Genomic DNA, 22,578 nt, shown 5'->3' on the forward strand with positions numbered 1-22,578 from the left:
GAGGGGGTGGAAACTTGGTCTCTTATTCCTCTTTAGGATTCAGCGCTGATGGAGGCAGAGGAGCCCCAGCACGGAGCCTTGACTCCCATCCCTGCCGGAGCGGAATTCCCTGTTATCCGGGCAGCTCCCATGAGGAGCAGCCAGACCCCTGCCTTGGAGCCTGCAGCCGAAGAGGGCGAGGACCCAGGGTGTCAGTGGGTTGAAGGCTGCACACTCTTGGAGACCCAGCAGAGACACGTGAGGGATGCGAATGACCATGCAGCTGAGAGCATGACCTCTCTCCACAACGAAGCCTCTCCAGAGGTGGAGACTGACCAGGAAACCCTGACAGCTGAGGCCTGTAATGATACCCCCTCATGCCAGGAGGCCGGGCCCTGGAGCCTGGCAGACAGACAGGCAAGGACGCCAGCTTCCCTGGAGCTCCTGGCCTGTCCTGACCAAGGTGACTGTCTGGACACGGCCTCGTTATCCAGGGACCTGGGCAGCAGCGTGGAGATAGACTTTAAACCAGAACTCACGTCTTTGATATTGGAAACGGGACAAGCAGAAGGGAAGGAGGAAACATCCTCCGACACCTATGCCCAGACCAGACGCGGGCCTTCTTGTGATGACAATCACCCGGCTGAGACCAGGCGGCCCATGGAGGACTCGGAGTGTGGACCTGCCAGGCAGGAAAGTCCAGGCCTCGTGTGTCTCCAGGGAACTGAGGGGCTGGAGGAAGGGGGACCTCAGGGAGAGGCTGCTGGCTCTGCTGGGCTTTCCGGGGCTCCAGAGCAGATAGGAGAGCAGGTTAAAGGTGCAGAGGAAGAAGGGAGAGAGAAACAGCAGCAGATTCAAAATGACATGGTACTCGCAGGTCAAGGAGAAAGAGAGGGGTGTTGCCGTGGGGAGTTGGGGGATCTGAGTTATGGGGAGTGGGACTGGAGGGCTTGGAGCCACGGGGATCCAGAAAAAGGGGAGCAGAAGGGGAGGGAGTTAACAGGGCCAGAGGAGAATGAGGTGGGTGCTCAGGATGGGGAGAATCGAAGCTCAGCAAGTAAGTCAGAGAAAGGACGTGGAAAGCCGGAAGATCCAGGTGCACAGCGGGAAGCCAAGGCAGCAGAGGGGCAGGAGGAGGAAGTGGGGTCACCGGAGGAGGAACCAGGGGGCGGGGAGGGGGATACACCGGGGGGAGGAGGAGAAGAGAGCTGCATAGGACAAGGAGAGCCTGAGGGTCCCCCTGCGCTGGCTCTGGTCGCCCCTGAGGTCTCTCCTCTCTGTGGCCTGTCTCTAGAGACCTCTTCCCCCCCGACCAGGATCCTGGGGACTCAGACAGAGCCTGGAGCCGAGGTTCCATCCCCCGTCGCTCCGAGTCCTGCCCCAGAACCCACAGGATGCTCCCACCAGCCCTTTTCTTTACCTGGTTCCTGTCCTGCCGAGGAGTCCCCAGACCCAGAAACTGCTCATCGCCACCAGCAAGAGGGCTCTGAGTTGGGGCAGGAGACCACATGTGGTGGGGGGGCGGAGGAAGTCTCTGCCTACAGTCTCTCCGCGACCCCTCCAAGGAGCCCAGAGGCAGCTACACCCGGTCCCCCTGAAGGGCCCCCTGGCACAGCTGCCACACCGCCGGCCCGTTCCCTGGCTGCCTCTCCCAGGAGGGAGCCTCCTGTCCTTGCCAGTTCTCCAGAAACCTCCAGAGCCTCTCCCCTGACCGACAGTCCATCTCCCTGTGGGGCTCCTAAGACCCCCCCAGCAGCCCGCTACGGCTTCCCCTTGGCGGGCTGGGCTAGCCCCCCAGGGTCCCTGGGCAGCCCCACCGGAGCGGTCCAGCCCATGAGGAGCAACTCCTTCCCCGGGTCTCACGGGACAGAGCCAGCCCCGCACCTGGTGGGAATATCCCTGTCCTCCTCCCACTCAGAGTTGCCCCAGAGACCTCCCAAACCTGTCATCTATGGCTCTGTGCTCCCAAGAAGGGGCAGGAGAACTGTAAGGGACTGTGCCATCATTCCCGAAGCCTCGAGTTCCCCACCCGCTCCGGGGCAGGATTTTGGAGAACCGGCTTCAAATCCAGCCACGGCCGGCAGCCCCCCCGACAGTCAGCCGTGGGGCCCCACGAAGCACTGGGCCTTTGCCCCCGGGTCTCCTGCCTGCAGCTCCTCCCCAGCCCCTGGCACCCCCATAGACCTGATGATCCATGAACCTCCACCCCTGCCTCCCCCGGAGAGGAGGCACGTCCAGCCCTCCACGGTGGAGCGAGATGGCCATCCCCCTACGGTGGTCCCCATGCTAAAGCGGTACAGCCATCCTCCACCACTCACCCTGGGTCCGGGGCCCCACGGCCCCCCCAGGGCCCCCCCAGCCCACATTCCCAACCCCGTGGTGGCAAGGGAGCACCGACCGCTGCCCTCCACGCCAGATGCGCCACTCCACACTCAGCACTCTGTCTCTCCCAGGCAGAGATACAACAAGCCATTACCCCCCACCCCCCACGCCCCCCAGCCCCACCACCCCCTTGTCTTGTCGAGCATCTCAAGGATCTACAAGCCTCTCCCTCCTGTCCCCATCCTGGATCCTCCTACTGAACCGCCCCCTCTGCCCCCAAAGTCCAAGGGGAGGGGCAGGAGCTCACAGGGAGGACTCGTGAACTCAGGGGATCAAGGCAGGCCGAGGCCTGATTGTCAAGAGTGGACCGTCTCCACCCCGCCTTCTGCAGGACGGGTCTCCTGGCCTCCAGCCACAGGCCGGTCAACCCACCCTTTGGCTTCCGTCGGCAGGTGTAAGAGTGATGCACCCCCGGGCCTCGCTTTCAGTAACATGACGGCCCTTCTACACCCATCTTCCCCAACCACCCCATGGACTCCAGAGGTCCAGCAACCCACCTCTGAACCCGGGCTCTCAGAAGAGTCTGAAGCCCCTGCCAGAGGGTCTTGGAGAAGAACAGCCCCCCAGGAAGGAAGCAATGGCCTGAGGAAGTCAGAGGTAGGCCCAGCGAGGCAGCCGGAGAAATCGGGCCACATCCCCCTGGAGAAGGCATCGAGCTGGCCCCATCGACGGGAGCCGAGAAGGCCAGCGGAGGACGGCAGTGAGGCGGTGGCGGTCCCCGGTGAGGGGTCGAGTAAGCACAAGGACTGGCACCGGCAGGGCCTGCGAAGACCCTCCATCCTCCCCGAGAGCCCTGTAGGTGAGTGCGGAGCCTGGCCCACGGTGACCCCGCCTCAGAGCAGACTCTGTCCCGCTCTCCCCTCCTCATCCGTCTTCCGTCCTCCAGGCTCCTGCTGGTCCCCCTGCTGGCTTCCCTCACCCACATACCCAGCCCCAAGCAGAGGAAAGTCCTCTAGAACGTCTCTGAGCTCATGGCGAGGCTCTTTCTTCTCCCCTTCCTTCTCTCTCGCTCTACTGCGGTGTGTACTTTTATAGTGCATCTCTGTTTACCAACGTTGTTCTGGAACCTTCCCCCCCACAACCCCCCACCGCCGCTGCATACCTTCATTACAAACACTTGCTCGATGCCCTTCCGCTAGCAGAGAAGGCATCTTCTGCTTGTCCAGTTCACACTCTGCCGCAATGGGTGGGGATAGATCTCAAATGCTTTTGACTTGGGCTCTTCCCTTTCTCACAGATGCCCAGTTGAACCTTGAACCCACCTCCCCATGGCTACAACTCCCACTCTAGGTCTTAGGTTCCTTGACTCTGTCTGAACACCCCCTCGAAATCTGTTACTTGACCCGTTTTCCATTTTCAGACACAAGAGGTCCCGCCATGGAAGGATCCCCTGGCCTGTTGGATGCCATTGTTTTCCGGTGAGTCACCCTCTCTCCCAATGGGCACAGTTTTCTCTCTTTCCTAGGATACTGAGATTTTTATTAGCTGACAAAGGTGCAGAGACCGTGTCTTTTCCAGGCATAGGGAGGGGAAGGGACCGACACCAGGATTCCAGGGTAGGGAGATCTTTCGTCTACCCTGTTCTTGCAGCTGAATCCCAATCTCCCATCCATCTAGACCCTTTGGCCATGAACTAAACCCTGCTGTAAAATTTCAACCTGACATCCATAAGAGCGTCGAACTATGCAAAAGTGCGTCAGGCTACAGCTTGCCTCTCCAGAGGCTCTGGCCATGATAGTCTGGCACATGTCCCAGTGGTCAGAGATTATCTTATTTATAGTCACTTGGGGCTTCTCCGTGTCTGATGGTCAGCAAACACCATGGAGCCCTTCTTTATCCCACAGGGAGAAAAAGCCAAAGGAGGTGATGGGAAACTTTTCAAGACGGTGCTCCAAGCTCATCAACTCCTGTGAGTACCTTAAAACAGGCCTGTGGACCCGCGTGAGTGTTCTGCTTGAGCCGGAGAGGGGTTCGTGGTCATCAGCGGTGGGACTTGGCCATCTGTAGGGAGAAATGCCAGGAGACCACGGGGCTTGGTGACCTATCTCGGAGCCTCAACTCCCATCTCCCTAACTCCCTCCCTCTCCTGCACCTCTTCACCCCTGTAGCCCAGCTGCTTTACCAGGAGTACAGTGATGTGTTTCTGAACAAGGAGATTCAGAGCCAGCAGCGGTTGGACAGCCTGACGGAGGCACCGGGGCCCATCTCGCCCCGGCAGCCCCGAAAGGCCCTGGTCTCCTCGGAGTCCTACCTGCATCGCCTCTCCATGGCCTCCAGTGGCTCGCTGTGGCAGGAGATCCCCGTGGTGCGCAACAGCACCGTGCTGCTCTCCATGACCCACGAAGACCAGAAGCTCCAGGAGGTACCACCAGGCGGGGTGGGGCAGGGGCTGCGGAAGGGAAAGCAGGGTCTCCTCTGTTCACGCCCGTGTCTCCTACTCAGCACCCCCACCCCCACCCCCACCCCCACCCCCACCCCCACCCCCACCCCCACCACAAGCGGGCTGTCCCTACCACACTCACCACCGTGACACCGGGTCACCCCCCGCTTGCTGGGTTCAAGTTGCTCTGTGAACATCACCACTCTCCCTCCTATCTACCTCCTCCTCGCTCCATCAACCATTTACTGCTCCGTGCTATTGGTCTGAGCTCATACAAAGTGACCATGCCCCTGAATTTGATGGGAGGAGTATATACTCAATCTCATTAGTCTAGCTTCAGGCTAGACTTAAATTTCCCTCTGCAACCAAAGGTTCAGCCTACACTGAAGTTTTCCTCTTCAACCAAGACACATGCAGGGGCTTTTTGGTATTCCCTTGGTGAGTGGCCCTTGCAGCTGTTCTGTGGTTCATGGGTCTCAAAGAGGCTTTTGAATGACCATCAGGCTCTGCTTGGTCCTTCCTTCCAATAGCAAGACTACAGTAAAGGCTGTTGGTCTCATGTTAAGTTACTATCATTAATATATTTTACATGGAGCACTTATCTTAAAAATCAATCTAAAGTATGGGTTAAACCTTTCTTCCTGGAAAGACGGTATGGCACATTGGAAAGGCATTATGGAACAATGTTTAAGCATTAGGTTCTGGCTTAAACGACCTGGACCCACTTTAATATTTGCTAGCTATTTAACTTGGGCCAAATTATTGAGCTGGCCAAAAAGTTCATTCAGGATTTTCCATAAGATGTTATGGAAAAGTCCAAATAAACTTTTTGGCTAGCCCAATACTTGATCTTTCCAAGCTTCTGTTTCATTTGTAAAAACTCGGTTGCAAAGAATTCCTGGGAGAATCAGAAAAAGATAAATTCTATTTACAGTATTTATAGCAGTATAATTTACAATGGCCAAGACATGGAAGCAACCTATAAGTCCATTAACAAATGAAGGGCTAAAGAAGATGTGATGTGTATACAAACAGACTCACAGACATAGAAAACAAATTTATAGTTACCAAGAAAGAGTATGAATTAGGAGCTTCGGTTTGGTAGATGCACACTACTATATATAAAATTATAAACAAGGATTAACTGTGTATCGGGGACTATATTCAATATTTTGTAATAACCTATAATGGAAAAGAATCTGTAAAAGGATATATAGGTTTGTATGCATATGTATGTATCAGTCAGTTCAGTTCAGTCGCTCAGTTGTGTCCAGCTCTTTGCAACCCCATGGACTGCAGCATGCCATGCCTCCCTGTCCATCATCAACTCCTGGAGTTCACTCAAACTCACGTCCATTGAGTTGGTGATGCCATCCAACCATCTCATCCTCTGTCGTCCCCTTCTCCTCTTGCCCCCAATCCCTCCCAGCATGAGGGTCTTTTCAAATGAGTCAGTTCTTCACATCAGGTGGCCAAAGTATTGGAGTTTCAGCTTCACCACCAGTCCTTCCAATGAACACCCAGGACTGATCTCCTTTAGGATGGACTGGTTGGATCTCCTTGCAGTCCAAGGGACTCTCAAGAGTCTTCTCCAACACCACAGTTCAAAAGTATCAATACTTCAGCGCTCAGCTTTCTTTATAGTCCAACTCTCACATCCATACATGACTACTGGAAAAACCATAGCCTTGACTAGACGGACCTTTGTTAGCAAAGTAATGTCTCTACTTTATAATATGCTGTCTAGGTTGGTCATAACTTTCCTTCCAAGGAATAAGTGTCTTTTAATTTCATGGCTGCAGTCACAATCTGCAGTGATTTTGGAGACCAGAAAAATTAAGTCAGCTGCTGTTTCCACTGTTTCCCCATCTATTTGCCATGAAGTGATGGGACCCGATGCCATGATCTTAGATTTCTGAATGTTGAGCTTTAAGCCAATCTTTTCACTCTCCTCTTTTACTTTCATCAAGAGGCTCTTTAGCTCCTCTTCACTTTCTGCCATAAGGGTGGTGTCATCTGCATATCTGAGGTTATTAATATTTCTCCTGGCAGTCTTGATTCCAGCTTGTGCTTCTTCCAGTCCAGCATTTCTCATGATGTACTCTGCATAGAAGTTAAATAAGCAGGGTGACAACATACAGCCTTGACGTACTCCTCTTTCTATTTGGAACCAGTCTGTTGTTCCATGTCCAGTTCTAACTGCTGCTTCCTGACCTGCATACAGATTTCTCAAGAGGCAGGTCAGGTGGTCTGGGATTCCCATCTCTTTCAGAATTTTCCACAGTTTATTGTGATCCACACAGTCAAAGGCTTTGGCATAGTCATTAAAGCAGAAATATGTATGTATGTATGTATGTATTTTGCATGTGTATCTATCTGTGTGTAACTGAATTCTGTACTCTGCTGTACACTTGAAACATTGTAAATCAACTATACTTCAATTGAAAGATAATTTTTAAAAAGTTCCCAGTGCATAGTAATCAGTCAAAAAATGTCACTTTTTTAAATTGAAGTATAGATGATTTACAGTATTATATTAGTGGTTCAGTATTTTTATAGGTTATTTTTTATTTAAAGTTATTAGAAAGTAATGGCTATATTTCCTTGCACTGTGCAATATATTCTGTTGCTTATTTATTTTGTACATAATAGTATTTACCTCTTAATCTCAGACCCTTATCTTGCTCTTCTCCTCTTCCTTATCCCCACTGGTGATCCTAGTTGTTCTCATATATGTGAGTCTGTTTCTCTTTTATTATATACATTTGTTTCTTTTATTTTTAGGGTCCACATACAGTAGTCTATAGAACATAGACTATTTGTTTTTCTCTTTCCAGCTTATTCCACTAAGCATCATACTCTCTAGGTCCATCCATGTAGTTGGAAATGTCATGATTTCATTATTTTTATGGCCAAGTAATATTCCATTGTGCGTGTGTATGTGTGTGTGTGTGTGTGTGTGTGTGTGTGTGTGTGTGTGCATGTATTTGTATGTATGTGTACTACAGCTTCTTTATCCATTCATCTGTTGATAGACAACTATCAGCAACTTAGGTTGCTTCGATATCTTGGCTCTTGTAAATAGAGCTGGTATGAACATTGGGGTACATTAATCTTTTTGAATTAGTGTTTTCATTTTCTTTGATATATACCCAGGAGTGGAATTCTCGAATTATGTGTTAGTTCTATTTTTAGTTTTTTGAGATACTACCATAATGTTTTCCATAGTGACTGCCCCTATTTACAATCTCACCAACACTGTGCTAGGATCCTCTTTTCTTCAAATTTTTGCCAATAATTATCATTTGTAGACCTTTAGATGATGGCCATTTGACAGGTGTGAGGTGATTTCTTACAATTTTGGTTGCCATTTCTCTGATGATTAGCAGTGTTAAGCATTTCTTCATGTGCCTGTTGGCTATCTGTATATTTTCTTTGGAGAAATGTCTATTCAGGTCATCTGTCTATTTTTTAATCAGGTTGTTTGCTTTTTTGTATTGAGTTTTATGAGCTGTTTATATACTTTGGGTGCTAAGCCATTATCAATCACATACTTTGCAATAGGTTGTCTTTTTGTTTGTCAGTGGTTTCCTTTGCTATGCAAAAGCTTTTAGGTTTAATTAGGCCTCGTTTGTTTATCTTTGCTTTTATTTATTTTGCCTTAGGTGACAGATCCAAAAACATGCTGCTACAATTTATGTCCAAAAGTGTTCTGCCTATGTTTTTAAGGCATTTTATGGTTTCTGGCCTTACATTTAGGTCTTTAATTCATTTTGAGTTGGTATATAATGTAATCCCTATCAAGAGACCCATGACATTTTTCACAGAACTAAAACAAATAACCCTGAAATTTATGTGGAACCACAGAAGACCCCAAATTGCAAAGGAATTTTGAGGAAAAAAGAATAAGCTAGAGGTGTCATGCTCCTTGATTTCAGACTATACTGCAAAGTTTCAGTAATCAGTATTATGTTGGCACTAAAACAGATACATAGATCAGCGTAGCAGAGTAGAGAGCCCAGAAATGCGTGCATCCACTTATGGCCTATTTGTTGTTGTTGTTCAGTTGCTCAGTTGTGTTGGACTCTTTGTGACCCCATGGACTGCAGCACACCAGGCTTCCCTGTCCTTCACTATCTCCCTGAGTTTGCTCAAACTCATGTCCATTGAGTCGATGATGCCATCCAACCATCTCATCCTGTTTTCCCCTTCTCCTCCTGCCCTCAGTCTTTCCCAGCATCAGGGTCTTTTCCAATGAGTTGGCTCTTCGCATCAGGTAGCCAAAGTATTGGATCTTCAGCTTCAGTGTCAGTCCTTCCAATGAATACTCAGGACTGTTTCCCTTTAGGATTGACTGGTTTGATCTTCTTGCTGTCTAAGGGACTCTCAAGTGTTCTCCAACACCACAGTTCAAAAGCATCTATTCCTCAGTGCTCAACCTTCTTTATGGTCCAGCTCTCACATCCATACATGACTGTTGGAGAAACCATACCTTTGACTAGACGGACCTTTGTCAGCAAAGTGACGTCTCTGCTGCTGTCTACCTTTGTCATACCTTTTCTCCCAAGGAGCAAGCACCTTTGAATTTCATGGCTGCAGTCATCATCTGCAGTGATTTTGGAGCCCAAGAAAATAAAGTCTGTCACTGTTTTCCTTTATTTTATGGTCTATTAATTTATGACAAAGGAGGCAAGTCTATGTAATGGAGTTAAAGACATAAGTGGTGTCTTCATAAGTGGTGCTAAGAAAACTGTACTGCTCCATGTAAAAGAATGAGGTTGGAACATTTCCTGACACTATATACAAAATATTTACTATTTAGTTTCAAGTCAAACTGAGCTGAATTTGAATCCTATATTTACCACTTACTAGCAGTGTAACCTTAAGTTATATAACTTGACTAAATCTGTTTCCTCATCTAAAAATCAAGGATGATAATGACCACTTTTCAGAGTTGCTGTGTGATTTAAATGAAACTACTCTCATATAACTTTGAGCATGGTGTCTGGTACATTGTTATTGTTTAGTCACCAAGTTGTATCCAACTCTTTGCAAGTCCGTGGACTGTAGCCTGCCAGGCTCCTCTGTCCATGGGGATTCCCAGGGAAGAATACTGGAATGTTCCTTTTCCAGAGTATTGTCCCAACACAGGGATTGAAACCCGCATCTCCTGCATTGGCAGGTGGGTTCTTAACCTGGGAGACACCAGGGAAGCCCACCTGGTGCATAGTTTGATACATGTTAGTACCATACTCTTCCCCCTTTTCAGAAGTGGGAAGGAGTAAAATTCTGGCTGTAAGGACTTATAATAGCAGTGCTTTTACCAAGCTAAATCGGTAAAAAATTTTAGGTTTTTTGAAGCTCAGACCTGAGCGCCTTGTGCTGACCTCAACTTTAAAAGCATGTGGGAGATATTTAGAAAATCACTAGTCTGCGCATATTTATGAACCAGTGAGTGGGCAGGTGATATGAACCCTATAGCTCTTTCACCAACACCAGAATTTAAGGAAGTCTGCCAGCATTCCTGGGCCAGCGCTGGTCTCATGGTTCTGAGAAGAAAAGCCTCTGTGCTTATACACATATATTCCTTTCCTGAATTAGCACTTCTGGGAAAAGGGGCTTTTACTGACTGCATTTCTTTTGACTGTCACAACATTTTTTTGTGTGACGAGGGGGGTCACTGTATCAACACAGACAAGAAACCTGAGGTTCAGAGAGGTTAAATGAGCCACCCGAAGTCATATAATGAGTGGATATTTGAGCCAGGATGCAGGTGAAGTGCTGTGTGTGAGTGGCCTCCAGCCATGTCATTAGTTATCCACGTCATCTCCCAGGTGTGTGCGTGCCCTTTCTCTTTTCTGTCCATGCATCTGTCTTGAAGCTGCATGCTTGGGTGATGAACTTGACCAGCCCAGCTAGAGAACAGGGCTGTGAGTCATTGTGCATCCTGCTGGAACTTCCCAACAATTGGGCTGTTTCCATTAAACCACAATTGCACCATCTAAACCTCAAATATCCTGCTTCCTTCCATGGTTCCTCAAACCCCAAATTACCTTCATCGCCTAAATCTCTTCCTCTTCCAGAGATCTCTATCTAGTTCATTTAGGAACTTTATCACTCACCCAGTTGAAGTGTGTTAGCCTCTCAGTCGTGTCCTCCTCTTGGCAACCCCATGGACTGTAGCCCGCCAGGCTCCTCTGTCCATGGGACTTCCCGGACAAGAATACTGGAGTGGGTAGCCCTTTCCTTCTCCAGGGGATCTTCCTGAGCCAGGGCTCAAACCCAGGTCTCCTACACTGAAGAGAGATTCTTTACCCTCTGAGCCCCCAGGGAAGCGCCAGTTACCAAACTCAAAAACAGGCATTAGCTGTGACTCTTCTTGTTCTTTCAGCCTCTATTTCTAGCAGATAACCAAGCGCTTCCAGATCTCCCTCCTGTATCATTATGAAATTGGCGTATATCTCTCTGTCCTCATGGCTCTTTAGGCCTTCTTCTCTCCTCTGGAATTACTATCACGGTTTCCTCGTGTGTCTTTCTTGCCCCTTCTGATCTTTTCTCCATGGTGTCCTCAGATATATCTTTATATAAAACAAATTAGACCAAGTTATCCCCCTACATAAAGGCTCTTTTCATTTCCCCATTGTCATGTCTTACCTCGTTTAGACAATCCTCAGACCTCCTCACTGTTTGCCTCTCCAGCGTCCTCTCCTTTGATACCCTTGCTTTCAATGATACTCAGTGTATCTGAGTTTCCTGAAAGCTTCATTTTCTCTTCCACCTGAGAGTCTGCACATGTCTTTCACTCAGCTTCAAATGTTCTGTCTCCTGAGATCAGGTTGGATTCTGGTATTGACTATGAACTCTAATAGGATGTGTCGTGTGTCCCGCTCTATCCCTAAAATATTACACAGTGGCTAACATGCGCCAGGGATTCAATAAATGTTTCTAATTAGTCTTCCTCCTCCCTAACCTCTTAGGCCAAATTTGAGCTGATTGTGTCAGAGGCTTCCTACCTGCGCAGTTTGCATATAGCTGTGGATCATTTCCAACATTCAGAGCAGCTCCGGGCCACCCTTTCCAACCAGGATCACCAATGGCTCTTCTCTCGTTTGCAGGATGTGCGTGACGTCAGCACCATGTGAGCATCCCCTCCTCCCAGAGACCACTCACTCAGCCTCACGCTCTTAGCCTGTAAACCTCTCGTTGGGTTTTTCCGCTTTCAGAGCCCTCTCATTGCTCCCTGCATGATTCCCAGAGGCTGTAGGGATAAGGAGAGCAAGGAGAGGAGGCGTGCAGGTGGATGGGAACATTAATGGATAAATGAATAAGAAATGCTTCCTGGAGGGAGGTTTTGGATGTCTTAGGGGCGTGCACAGCATTGGAGGTGAGGCGCCTGCGTATTCAGTCATGTCCAACTCTTTGCGATCCCATGGATTGTAGCCCACCAGGCTCCTCCATGCATGGGATTTCCCAGGCAAGAATACTGGAGTGGGTAACCATTCCCTTCTCCAGGAGATGAGATGGGAAATAGCTGATGATCAGAAAGCCAGGACAAGATGGAAAGAAGGACAAGACGTGGGCTATTAGAACCGGAAACTTAGATCAGGGGCAGAGTAGCGGCAGAGGGAACCCTGGTGCGTGGCAAGGACTCTAGAGCTGAGAGTCAGTAGACGTTATGACTAATGGAGAGAAGTTCCAACCTTAAGCTACAGGCGGGGTCAGCCGACTCCTCACTTGAGACCCACAGGTCTCATGAGACGTGTTTCAACTCTGTGCAGGTTTCTTTCTGACCTGGAAGAGAACTTTGAGAACAACATCTTCACCTTCCAAGTGTGTGATGTGGTCCTGAACCACGCCCCCAACTTCCGCCGGGTCTACCTGCCTTACGTCACCAACCAGACCTACCAGGAACGCACCTTCCAAAGCCTGCTGTGAGACCTGATCTCCCATTCGGTCCCCACGTGGGCCCTGCAGTGACCCCCAATAGCCAGCCCAGCTTCCCCCCACCACCCGCTCCGAGAGCACATGCTCTCGTGCCTGCCCTGCGATTGCCTCTCCCGCCCGACTTCCAGGATACCCTCAGCCATCCCCCTTGGGGCTCCTCTGCATTGGGTCCCCACTGGTCTTTCTCTACCTGCAGACGTTCCAATGAGCCCCTACACCCCGCACCTTCACTGCGTCCCCCATATGCCCTGTGCCCCTCCTCACCCGAGGCTCCCTGCCCTGCAGGAACAGCAACAGCAGTTTCCGAGAGGTCCTGGAGAAGCTGGAGAGCGCCCCCATCTGCCAGCGCCTTTCCCTCAAGTCCTTCCTGATTCTGCCTTTCCAGCGCATCACCCGTCTCAAGCTCCTGCTCCAGGTACTGCAAATGCCCCCCTCAGCCCGCTCCCCTGAACCAAAACGCCGGTCCCTCCTTGTGCCACGCTCCCACGCCCGCTGGACAGTGAGCCATCTCCCCACAGCCCCCACCCTCCTTTCCCAGAAAGGTTGGCTGCTATAGCTTGGTTCCTGACCGTCTCCATTGACCTCTTCCTCCTCTTTGCCCATCCCTCTCTCCACCTGCCTCCTGCCTACGCCTTGTTCTGTAGAACATTCTGAAGAGAACACAGCCTGGCTCCGCAGAGGAAGCAGAGGCCACGAAAGCGCACCACGCCCTGGAGGAGGTAGGCGGCCACCATCCCTGCTCGGACCCCCTGATTATCCTTCACAGAGAAGTCTGCCCCTGCCCCGGCCCATGACATCAGGAGGCATAGGTCCTGGCCAATGCGATCGCTCAGCTGCCTCACTGCACCCACCAAACCTCCAAGCATTTCGTGCCTGCCAGCTGCAAGGACCCTCCACACCAAGGGACGATCCCCAGATTACATCTTCCTTGGACGCAGCCAGGAGTGTTCTAGCAGGTCTCCACAAAGTAGACCATCATCCTTGTGCTGTCTTTGCTCGGTTCCAGGCCAGCAGAACGATGAGAGCTATCACAGCCAGTTTCCAGATTTCTTGCAAGGGACTTCAAGCCAAAGCCTCTTAACATGGTTCTCTTCCTCTCTCCTTGCCCTGCTAAATACACAGCTGATCCGAGACTGCAATAACAACGTCCAGAGGATGCGACGGACAGAGGAGCTGATCTACCTGAGCCAGAAGATTGAGTTTGAGTGCAAAGTAAGTTCGTCCCTCGGGTCCCCAAGTGTCACCTTCTAACACAGAACCAGTCTCGCTCACAGTATCCCAGCCTCTAAGCTCCATGCTGCACACCTTCTCTTCTGCTCTATTTTCTGGAATACCCACATGCCTACTTCTTTCTTTTTATATGTATAATTTATTGATTTTTAATTGAAGGATAATTGCTTTACAATATTGTGCTGGTTTCTGCCAAACATCAGCAAGAATCATGCCATAGGTATCCATATGTTCCCTCCCTCTTCATTCTCCCTCCCCATCCCACTCTTCTAGGTTTTAACGGAGCCCTGGTTTGAGTTCCCTGAGTCACACAGCAAACTTCAATCTCCATGATATATTGTTAAGGGGGAAAGGGAAGATGCAGCTGTATATGTATTGTAGTTTCTTACTTTTGGTGAAAAAGTAGGATCAAAATCTATACGTATTTGCTTGTGTATTCATAAAGAAACTCTGGAAAGATACCTAAGAAATAAAGAACAGTGGTTACCTGACGGGGAGAGAGTACCTTTGAGACCTGGGCAGATGAGAGAGAACTTATCAATGTATACCTTTATAAAGATATACTTTCGGTAATTGAATTATTCAGTATTTTATCATGTCTCTATCTAGTCTAACCAAGGCAATATAAAATTGAATCCAGATATAGGGCTACAATCTGGCATCCAAATCCAGATTTAAAATCGACATTCCATGTTCAAATTTCCATTCAGATACTATCCTTACCTCCCCAGAGGAGAGGGAAAATCCCTCGTCCACATGTTCATCAGTGTCCAGCACCCTTAACATTATGCAAACTCCAGGCAGACCCCACTGAGATCTCTGTATTCTCATCCACATCTGTTTCTGACTGCTCCTCTCATGTCTCAGGTTATAATCAAAGAAAGAACAGACGTCAGAAGCACCCTGAACCTTTAACTTCCACGAGACACATCATATACTGGCCTCAGCGCTGGGGCATCGTCCACCCGTCCCAGTCAGATTCTCCCATCTCTTCTTCAGTTCTAGCTTCTACAGCTGAGCGATCTCATGGAGTCATTCTCCTGGGTCGAACCTTAGGGCATCTTCCATTTGCATGCGCTGGGGACATGGGAGCCACCCAGCAGTATTCAGGAGACAGCGGTAGTCAGATGTTTCAGAGAGAAGCAGAGTTTAAGTGGATGGGGTGTGAGCAAGAAGGAAGATGTGAAGGGATCACTGTCAGTGGTGGGACTTCAGAGGAAGAGGCCAGATGAGGAGGGCCGGCCTGGGAGAAAGCCTCATGCATGTCCTGTGTGTGACGCCACCTTCTTTCTCTTCCCGGTTCCATATAGATATTCCCGCTCATTTCACAGTCACGCTGGCTGGTGAAGAGTGGGGAGCTGACAGCCCTGGAGTTCAGCGTCTCCCAGGCTCTGCGGAGGAAGCTGACCACTCGCCCAGTGCACCTGCACCTCTTCAACGACTGTCTGTTGCTGTCTCGGCCCCGAGAGTCAGTGACTGGGATGGGAGGCCGGAACATGAGGGGGAAGTGGGATGAGGCGAGAGGGAAGGACTAAAGGGGACAGAGAAGGGTCCTGGTCCTATAGAGGAACCTTCTCAACGGCTTCCCCCATGGAGTCCACGTCATGACTTAGAGAAAAGGAGAAAAGATCCAAAGCCAAAGAGGGGAATCCCACTGAATTACATCCTGAGATCACCCGGCAGGACCTCGACCATGTTATATAGACAGGACAAAATGCAGCATATTAGCCTATATCACTTTTTCGAATAAGTCTGTGTTGTCTCTGGGCTTCCCTGGTGGCTCGTATGGTAAAGAATCTGCCTGCAATGCAGGAGACCTGGGTTCGATCCCTGGGTCGGTAAGATTCCCTGGAGAAGGAAATGGCAACCCACTCCAGTATTCTTGCCTGGAGAATCCTCATGGACAGGGGAGCCTAGTGGGCTACAGTCCATAGGGTCACAAAGAGTCAGACACGACTGAGTGACTAACACACGTTCTGGGCTGGGCTTAGCTTACTAGCTTAGCGATACTGAGCCAGTTCCAGATCCTAACTCCTTGGTCCTTAGAAACTTTATATTGGTTCTGTTTCTGCAACTTGTTATAGTGGTGAGCATCCATTGCCCTGGCTACGTGATTTGCCAAGCCATTGACAGGTCCTTTCAATACTGACACCATCTTACCATGAGAAGACAAGAATTTACAGGCTGAACATGCTAAGGACAGGGATTTTGAATTGTAAAGATAAGCGGGTGGATGAAGTCTGATCACCCCAGCATCAGTCTGAAAAGCCTTGTGTTTTGCAGGGGTAGCCGATTCCTGGTATTCGACCATGCTCCCTTCTCTGCCGTCCGTGGGGAAAAGTGTGAAATGAAGCTGCATGGAGCTCACAAAAACGTCTTCCGACTCTTCCTGCGGCACAACGCCCAGGGCTCCCAGGCCGAGTTCCTCCTCCGCACAGAGACCCAGTGAGATGGGGCTGCTCAGGGGAGCTGTGGGGAGGGTGGGAAGACAGCCAGGCAAGGAAGAGGGACCAGGGCAGAAAACATGTCCAGGGAGCATCCACAGACCAGCCTAAACCCAGACTCCTAGAGCTGATAGAGGACTTTGAGGAGCCTGGGGGTGGGAGAAGGTGTAAAGTCGCTGTTACCATCAAGGCTTAGCATCTGTTATGCTAAGAAGGACAAAGTGCATAATTGGTTTACTGACATCCATGACTGGATGTGTATGAGCCAGAAATTCCTCAGTGCTCAAGGCTGGAGGGCATATGCGTGAATAAGCCATGAATTAGATAAGCACTGGGTGCCTTTAGCTTTCTTTGCTCCCATCTTCCCACCCAGTCCTCTACTGAACAGAAATCCATAGTGTTGAGAACTATGATTGGCTCATCTCTTTAATAATAATAATATTAATAAAACATATTCACACATGCATACAGTGTAAAGAGTATTCAAAATAATGTCTAAAAGTCTGGTACTCAGTACCTACCATAATGAACAGTTGTAACTATTACAGCTGTTACAGAAGATATAAGAAACCTCCTCTTTGAAAAGTTTGACCTGACACCTAATGGTCTGAGGGTCCTCACATTGTAGACGCTTAACGATTTTGTCCCATTGGAAGACCCTTCAGGGTAGGATCAGTAATGCCTGCCCTCACTTAAAGGACAGAGGGGCTATACAGGTGCAAAATATCACCAAAGTCAGGTCATCGGATACAGACTCACATTCTTTGTCTAGTGCTTTGGGTAGCATCTTCCTGGAACAGTGATAGTGTCAGCTCTCAGTTACTCCAGCGTGGTTGGAGGCAGAGGCTCAGATAATACAGAAACCTTCAGATAATTACAGAATTCGGCTCGGATCATACTGGGTTGGCCAAAAAGTTCATTTGGAGTTTTCTATAACATTGTATGGAAAAACCCGAACAATCTTTTTGGCCAACCCAGTATTACATAACAAAAAAAAAAACAAAAAGAGGTAGGTGCAGCTACCTGACCCAGTTATGATTACAGAATAGTTTCGTCTCTGAGATCTTTGACTGAAGGAAGGTGGGCAGAGTGTCAAGAAGTATGCAGAGTGATAGAGGGAATCTCAACTGAGCTGAACATTTCACTCAGTAGACTTCCCCAAATGGAAAGTCTACATATGCACAATTGATAGTTGACTTTAGGCCTCTGCTTGAAAGACACAAGATGTCCTTAAGAGGGTAAGCTTGGAAAGAGAAAGAGAAATGGTGACAAGACACATGAAAATGTAATTCATGATCCGGTCAAATTTCCATCCAAGCGGAGCCCCACTGATTTTTGTCCTAGATATCGCTGAACTAGACAAGTCTTTCCCAAGGTCCCTCCGCTTCCCCATCACCTGCCCCTATCCTGTACCCCCAGAGCTGCTGCTGAAGCATGACCTTGCTTTGTTTTCTCAGAAGTGAAAAGCTTCGCTGGATCTCAGCCTTGGCTATGCCGAGGGAGGAGTTGGACCTTCTGGAGTGTTACGGTGGGTTAAAGTCCAAGAGAGAGGGAGAGGTGGTCAGAAGTCTGCTTTGGGTGCAGTTTAGGAGGCCGGGTGGTAACAAGATGCATCTGCTTAAAACTGCTCGTGACCGTGGCAGCGCCCCACCCAACCCCCCATACACTCCTCGTCTTGGGCAGTAGTTCACTTGTTTTGAATATTCATCCCTTTAAGTCTATCCTGCTACTTGTTTGCCTAAATTTCACTGACTTGAAGGTCTTGGGGAAATAGGGGGAGAAAGTCCATGTGGAGTGGGGTTTGGGGGGTACAGCAGTATAGCAGATATGTCCTGAGCACCCCTCCCCTATACAGGCTGACCTGAGGCCCTGCCTCTACCCTCGGCTTCCAGGCACCCGCAGGTACCGCAGACACGCACATTAGGAAGTGTCTCTGTTAAGCCTCATAGTTGTCCTCCGGCAAGGACTCTCTAATTCACATCCAGAGAGGGACTGAACTCAAAGGAACACTGAGCTATTAGTGACTCAACAAACAAATCCAGGGCACTTTGGAAAAGGACGTAGGAGAACCAGCATATAAATGAGGCTCTGTTCAGGGTGCGACCCATCTGCTGCACTTCACTTTCTCAGAAGAGAAAGGAAGCAAGACAGTTCTTGCTCCATCACTGTGATCTTGTGAATGGGAAATACGGACAAGCTAAGTACAGGTAACAGCTCAGTTCAGTTCAGTTCAGTCACTCAGTCGTGTCCGACTCTTTGCGACCCCATGAATCGCAGCACGCCAGGCCTCCCTGTCCATCACCAACTCCCGGAGTTCACTTAGACTCACGTCCATCAAGTCAGTGATGCCATCCAGCCATCTCATCCTCTGTCGTTCCCTTCTCCTCCTGCCCCCAATCCCTTCTAGCATCGGAGTCTTTTCCAATGAGTCAACCCTTCACATGAGGTGGCCAAAGTACTGGAGTTTCAGCTTTAGCATCATTCCTTCCGAAGAAATCCCAGGGCTGATCTCCTTCAGAATGGACTGGTTGCATCTCCTTGCAGTCCAAGGGACTCTCAAGAGCCTTCTCCAACACCACAGTTCAAAAGCATCAATTCTTTGGCGCTCAGCCTTCTTCACAGTCCAACTCTTATACCCATACATGACCACAGGAAAACCCATGACTAGATTGACCTTAGTCGGCAAAGTAATGTCTCTGCTTTTGAATATGCTATCTAGGTTGGTCAGAACTTTCCTTCCAAGGAGCAAGCGTCTTTTAATTTCATGGCTGCAGTCACCATCTGCAGTGATTTTGGAGCCCAAAAACATGAAGTCTCTCACTGTTATTATTTCCCCATCTATTTCCCATGAAGTGATGGGACCAGATGCCATGATCTTCGTTTTCTGAATGTTGAGCTTTAAGCCAACTTTTTCACTCTCCACTTTTACTTTCATCAAGAGGCGTTTTAGTTCCTCTTCACTTTCTGCCATAAGGGTGGTGTCATCTGCATATCTGAGGTTATTGATATTTCTCCTGGCAATCTTGATTCCAGCTTGTGTTTCTTCCAGTCCGGCGTTTCTCATGATGTACTCTGCATAGAAGTTAAATAAGCAGGGTGACAATATACAGCCTTGACGTACTCCTTTTCCTATTTAGAACCAGTCTGTTGTTCCATGTCCAGTTCTAACTGTTGCTTCCTGGCCTGTATACAGATTTCTCAAGAGGCAGGTCAGGTGGTCTGGGATTCCCATCTCTTTCAGAATTTTCCACAGTTTATTGTGATCCACACAGTCAAAGGCTTTGGCATAGTCAGGAAAGCAGAAATAGATGTTTTTCTGGAATTCTCTTGCTTTTTCCATGATCCAGTGGATGTTGGCAATTTGATCTCTGGTTCCTCTGCCTTTTCTAAAACCAGCTTGAACATCAGGAAGTTCACGGTTCATGTATTGGAGAATTTTGAACATTACTTTACTAGCATTTGAGATGAGTGTGATTGTACGGTAGTTTGAACATTCTTTGGCATTGCCTTTCTTTGGGATTGGAATGAAAACTGACCTTTTCCAGTCCTGTGGCCACTGCTGAGTTTTCCAAATTTGCTGGCATATTGAGTGCAGCACTTTCACAGCATCATCTTTCAGGATTTGAAATAGCTCAACTGGAATTCCATCACCTCCACTAGCTTTGTTCATAGTGATGCTTTCTAAGGCCCACTTGACTTCACATTCCAGGATGTGGCTCTAGATGAGTGATCACACCATCATGATTATCTTGGTCATGAAGATCTTTTTTGTACAGTTCTTCTGTGTATTCTTGCCACCTCTTCTTAATATCTTCTGCTTCTGTTAGGTTCATACCATTTCTGTAACAGTACATGGTCTATTTATTCTCTAAGAGAACCAGTGCAGTGTGGTGAAATATAAAGAGCCATAAACCCATGTAAGATAGAAGACTGTGGATCAGGCATACTCTGAGGCTTCTTAATTTTGAACTTAAAAACTTTGGAAATTTCCCCTGTATCACAAAACCACAGAAAATCCAGAATGTTCTTGAGTCATCTTGATCAGCTGAGTCATTTATAGAAAAGGAAACTGAAACGAAAGGGCATTCAGTGCTTAGATTATACCGGGAAGCACACTGGATAAGTCTTACTTAGTCCCACAACATATACCATGGAGAAGAATGAAAAATGAGTCTTGGAGTTTACAATGGAGTTGGAGAGGCAGAACACCAGCTTGGAACAATTAGGTAAAAGATAAGTGGTTTGTCGTAGACAGTTTTAAAGGAGTTCAGAATCCACTGTGGATGAAAGACACAGCGAAGATTTCAGTGCTTAGCAGAATCTCAATTCTTTGTAACAGTGGTCACTAAAAGGTAGTCACAACCTGTTTCTCAACTCATCTTCACTAGAAAGAATCTTTGATTCATTTCAATGATGACATTTCTATCTCCTAATCAACCATCTTGTTCCCTGGGAGAAGATGGAGACTTTTCCAATTGTCTCTCTGTGTGTAACTTTCAACAGTTTAAACTCTCTCTCCTCCAAGTCCTCTCAACCTACCACCCCTGCAAGTCCTCCTTCATGCTCTAGTTCCTGCCTTTCCTTACCCCTCTCACGCTCTTCTCTTCCAAGACTCCCCACAAGTGCAGTGCCTTCGAGCCTACAAACCCCGAGAGAATGACGAGTTGGCGCTCGAGAAGGCGGACGTGGTGATGGTGACCCAGCAGAGCAGCGATGGTAAGAGAGGGATCCACAGGGGCAGGCTGGGTATGGAAGGTGGGATGGTGGGGGTGGATGGCCTCATTTCCCAGGGCTGCTCTAACAAAGCGCCACAAGTTGGGTGGCTTAAATGGGTAGAAATGTATCCTCTCATGGTTCTGGAGGCCAGAAGTCCAGAGTCAAGTGCTGCGCTGGCCATGCTCCCTCTGAAGACTCTAGGAAAAGGTCTTTCCTCACTTCTTCCAGATTTGGTGGCCCCAGCTGGCTTGGCTTTTGGCAGTATCACTCCAAGCTCTGTTTCTTCCTTCTGTGTGTGTCTAGGTGTCCAAATTTCCCTCTCTTAATAAAGACACCAATTATATTGGGCTTCCCAGGTGGCTCAGTGGTAAAGAATCCACCTGCCAGTGCAGGAGACCTGGGTTTGATCCCTGGGTCGGGAAGATCCCCTGGAGAAGGAAATGGCAGCCCACTCCAGTATTCTTGCCTGGAGAATCCTCATGGACAGAGGAGCCTCATGGGCTACAGTCCATGAGGTCACAAAAGAGTCGGACACAGCTAGCAACTAAACAACAACCAATTATACTGAATGAATGGCACACTCTGCTCAGGTATGACATCATCTTAACCTCACTAACAATACCTGCAACAACTCTACTCCCAAATAAGACCACATTCTGAGGCTCTTGAGCTTAGCACTTCATCATATATTTTGGGGGAATACAGCTCACGCATAAGAGTGGAGAAGGTGCAGAAGTGGTCAGCTACAGACTGTATCAGACCTAGAGCAGCCAGGGTGAGTACATGGGGAGGCTGAATTCCCCATGCTGGGGACTCTCCAGTTCTCGTAGCCTTTAATTCACAAGTGCGTCCAGGAAGGAGGTCCGGGGGAAATTATTGTGAGTCTTTGCCAGGTAATTCTTCTTCCCACCCACCCTGTGCCCATAGGCTGGCTGGAAGGCGTGAGACTGTCTGATGGGGAGCAAGGCTGGTTCCCTCTACAACAAGTGGAGTTCATCTCTAACCCAGAGGTCCGTGCACGGAACCTGAAGGAAGCCCACCGAGTCAAGACTGCCAAGCTACAGCTGGTGGAGCAGCAGGCCTAGCCGTTTTCTGGGAGGAAACCCCCGAGCTTAAGGATGAGATGTTCCTGGACAGGGCTGGCCCGGAACGCGGTGGTGGAGGCCTTCTGTGCGTCAGGAACTAGGCCTTCTGAAGCCCAAGGACAACACCCAGCTGCCAGGAGCTAGTCCCAGGCCTCCTTTTTTTGTGTGCTTTGTACTTGGTGTGGGGATTTTGAGGGACTTTACACTGGACTCTGAGAACCTTTTCTCATAGAAAAAGGGATCCATGGGGCCTAAGCCAAGGAACTTCACTTCACCTGCCCTGCAGCTAAACGCTTTCAGAGTACAGATTCAGAGCTGACCAGAGTTTCCATCACGGCCGTGTATTAAACAGAATCTGGAGGGAGATGTTTAAGGAGGATGGAAAAATCAGATGGGAGGGTTAACCCAGTGACCTTTT

The 22,578-nt window shown here is 48.9% G+C and overlaps 1 protein-coding gene across 1 annotated transcript; it reads left to right on the forward strand.

Moving 5' to 3' along the window:
• The first annotated feature begins 48 nt into the window (after positions 1-48).
• On the forward strand, positions 49-22,160 carry ARHGEF5 (Rho guanine nucleotide exchange factor 5). Its single transcript, XM_052639039.1, has 14 exons — positions 49-3,160; positions 3,722-3,779; positions 4,206-4,270; positions 4,470-4,723; positions 11,719-11,879; positions 12,520-12,672; positions 12,971-13,100; positions 13,330-13,404; positions 13,808-13,897; positions 15,226-15,383; positions 16,199-16,360; positions 17,817-17,887; positions 20,971-21,075; positions 22,003-22,160. Exons 1-14 carry the CDS (start codon positions 49-51, stop codon positions 22,158-22,160), a joined length of 4,752 nt encoding a protein of 1,583 aa, XP_052494999.1.
• Positions 22,161-22,578: the final 418 nt, after the last annotated feature.

The sequence above is a fragment of the Budorcas taxicolor genome, chromosome 4, assembly GCF_023091745.1.
Source record: "Budorcas taxicolor isolate Tak-1 chromosome 4, Takin1.1, whole genome shotgun sequence".
In the NCBI taxonomy this organism is placed as follows: Eukaryota; Metazoa; Chordata; class Mammalia; order Artiodactyla; family Bovidae; genus Budorcas; species Budorcas taxicolor.

Excerpts from the sequence above, each read along its gene's own strand:
- ARHGEF5 (XM_052639039.1), top strand. The coding sequence starts at position 49 with ATGGAGGCAGAGGAGCCCCAGCACGGAGCCTTGACTCCCATCCCTGCC. Across the intron at positions 12,673-12,970 it reads CGCACCTTCCAAAGCCTGCT|GAACAGCAACAGCAGTTTCC; the intron begins GTGAGACCTGAT and ends CCTGCCCTGCAG. Across the intron at positions 15,384-16,198 it reads TTGCTGTCTCGGCCCCGAGA|GGGTAGCCGATTCCTGGTAT; the intron begins GTCAGTGACTGG and ends TGTGTTTTGCAG.